The sequence below is a fragment of the Corvus kubaryi genome, unplaced genomic scaffold (assembly GCF_017639235.1).
Source record: "Corvus kubaryi isolate FWS band 111438036 unplaced genomic scaffold, C.kubaryi_AGA036_p1.0 34774, whole genome shotgun sequence".
Taxonomy (NCBI): Eukaryota; Metazoa; Chordata; class Aves; order Passeriformes; family Corvidae; genus Corvus; species Corvus kubaryi.
Window position 1 is genome coordinate 1 of NW_024580748.1, and position 3,005 is coordinate 3,005.

The 3,005-nt window shown below is 56.5% G+C and overlaps 1 protein-coding gene across 1 annotated transcript; it reads left to right on the forward strand.

The window, feature by feature from the left end:
• Nucleotides 1-24: 24 nt before the first annotated feature.
• On the forward strand, nucleotides 25-2,734 carry LOC121660390 (ankyrin repeat domain-containing protein 7-like). The gene is made up of 4 exons (XM_042019747.1): nucleotides 25-1,276; nucleotides 1,527-1,700; nucleotides 1,789-1,895; nucleotides 2,623-2,734. The coding sequence occupies exons 1-4, from the start codon at nucleotides 1,271-1,273 to the stop codon at nucleotides 2,732-2,734; spliced, it is 399 nt and encodes a 132-aa protein (XP_041875681.1). The 5' UTR covers nucleotides 25-1,270.
• Nucleotides 2,735-3,005: the final 271 nt, after the last annotated feature.

Below are 3,005 nucleotides of genomic sequence, written 5' to 3' on the forward strand. Positions count from 1 at the left end.
CACCCGCCCGGCGCCTCCCCTGCCCGCGCCGCGGCCTCTGTGACGGCCCCGGTGGAGCCCCGCGCGTGCCCCCGGCCGTTGTGACGCCGCAGGCGCGTGGTGCCCGCGGTTCTGTTGGTGCCCGGACGCGGCGCTCAGAGCTGCCCAACCCGCTCCGGGAGCAGCAGCACGTCCCGCGCTGGGAGCACTGCGCGTCCCTGCCGCCGTCTCGGAGGCTCCTGGCCGCAGCCACTGCGCGGGGCGACCTCATCTGCTTTGTGCCGAGTGCCTGTTCTCGTCCTCCTCGTTTCGCTGTCCCTCGTCCTCGCCCTGACATTCTTCCTCGTCCTGATCCTTATCCCGATCCACACCCGGGGCCCAGCAGCCCGCCGGGGGCTTCCTGCTGCTGGTCGCTCCCAGCAGGGCCATGTCGTGGCACGCCCTGCAGAAGAGAGTCAGGGGGCTCTTCAGCAGAAGGCGACAGCAGTCGCCATACAGCAGCCCGTCTGGGCAGCCCTGTGCCGCCGCCACCGCCGCCTCCGAGCCCAGTGAGAGGGTCCAGGGCGGGCTGCACCGCGGCCACCTGGCCTGGCCGAGGTGTTTCAAGAGAGTCGGCACCGACGGGAGAGACCAGCAGAGCCGGTCAGTTCTGTGGGCCACGGATGGGACACCTTGGCTGCTTCTGGCAGGTGCTGCCGCGGCAGCTTCTGAGCCAAGCTCCTCTAGTCCTCGGCAGCCTTCTCTTAAGGAAAAGGCAGACCGAGAGCATCAGCATAGTGCGACCAACCCCCCTGGCAGCTTTGGATGCCACGTGGAAGCGCCCGCCCTTAAGGCCGTGTGTAGCATCGCGTTCGAGCTAATGGCCTGAACAGCGAGATTTGTCCTGTCAGCTGGGAGACACAGCGAGCTCTAGAGCTTTTCGTGGCTTGTAGCTGCCGGGCTGGCTCGAGCGCTGTTGGAAGTGCGTGCTGCCGGCCTGCCACTTCGCCGTGGTCTCTCTGCAGGGCTGTTTCGCAGCTGCTCAGACCTCACCCGTTCTCTTCTGCCCTGTGGCTGATCAGCGCAGGATTGCAGCAGCCGCGAGTGGCAGGAACAGAGTCCGGGCAGGCTCCCCAGGGCTGCGTAAAGACGCAAATTCGTTCCGTCTTTTGTCTGTGTTGAGACCGTCTGTTTAATTTTTAGGACACCTCTGGATCTCGCTTCTGCGAATGGCCATGCAGATGTCGTTAGATATCCAGCACAAAAGAACTGCCAGCTGAACCTTCCTGAAGGCATCAAGAGAATCCCACTGATGATGGTAAGTGGACTGTGTTCTGATCTTCTAAGTGAGGCTTATTGACGGTGCATTACAGGAGAGGTATCTGACAGGATTCCTTACACAGAAGGGCCACAGAAACATGCATGTTGCTATTGGCGTGGTTTAGGCCTCTGTTAGCTAAATTTTTGAAGATGACCTTCCATAACAGCATTCGGGAGATGAGCGAGTTGTGACAGAGTGAGACAAAAATGTCGAAAGTCTTCCCCCTTCTTTTGTGTGTTGTTCCCAGGCAGCAGAGCACCAGCAAGAAGAATGTGTGGCTATTCTGCCAGAACACGGTGCCGACCCAAATCTGACGGATGCTGACGGCAATACTGCCCTTCACCTGGCTGTCCTCTCTGGTAATGCTACTGTAGCAGGGCGGTTACTTGAGCATGGTGCCAGGAGTGATGCTCAGAATCAGGTAACCTTGGCATGTGGGTGAAGCTGCTCTTTCAAACAGGTGCCAAACTTGTCTCTGTTTTTCTAATGGAGATGCTCTCTCCTTTCAGGGGGGATATACCCCGTTAGATCTTGCAGTCTCCAAAGAGCATGAAGAGATGCTGGAGTGTCTTGTAAAAAAGGCAGCTGACAGGCATGCTGCAGAGCAGTGTGAAAGGTGAGGGCTTTGTCAAAACAGCACACGGGCCTCCTCAGTTGTCAGTGAGTGTGACTGAGGAGAGGCGTGGGAATGAGCTTAGAAAAAGAAGGAAGAGCCACACGGAAGGAGTTCCCCAAGCGACTGGTAAAAGCAGGTCTGCTCTTGGCTGCTCTCAGATCTTCTGTACTCTTGTACTTTGCCCACTGAGGACTACCAGGAAGTGGTGTCTGTGGTGCCCCCTCCCCACACAGACCCAGGCCCACTGGGAAAGCTGCCATTAGCTCAGCAGCAAGGTTGCTCTGCGGGAGAGGGGGTTTTGAGCAAAGGCACGGTTGGTGCGTTAAGTGGTATGGGTGGGAGCGTTGGGAGAAAGAGAAGCAACTTGTCCAAGGGAACATGACAGGTTCCAACCACACATAAAGAGAAAACGTCTTGCCATGTAGATGGTCAGGCAGTTCAACAGCTTGCCCCGGGAGTTGGTGCAGCTGCATCCATGGGGATTTGAAGAGTAGTGGAAGGAGCCCTGAACAGTATGGCCTTGCCTCATATTCGAGGCTGCACTGGGGAGGCAGTGGGACTGGAGACATCCTGAGGTCCCTTCTAATCTGAATTCATCAAGCTTCCATGTGCTTGGCTTAGCTTTCACTGTGCTTGTAGGAAATGGGGAAAGAGTTGATTTGGGAGCAAGCAGGGAGAAAACGATGCAGAATTGGACATGTTTCCTATCAAAATTTTCATGATTCAGGACTGCTCTTGCGGTTACTACAAGCCATGAGGCTGATGTGGAGGAAGACAGTCTGTGCTTGCAGAAGGAGCTGGAGAGGGTTGAGGCGAAGGTATGGAAAGCCTGTCCCTAGAGGAGTAAATTGTGGGGTGCTTGATGCTTTCCTGTCCATCACCAAAAGGGCAACTCAGTATCCTGGGAGACAGAAGGAGAGAGACCTAAGGAAGCGGTGATTATATCAGACTTTGATCAGCCTCTGTCCCTCCTGCCTCTGCTCCCCACTATGATGAGGTAGAGCTGCCTCTCTTCAGGTTTTCATCACTTCCCAGTCAGGGACTTGGAGCACCTAACTCTGTGCTACATTTGAGATTCTTCCTGGTTTAAGAACGCTCCCTGAGCACCCT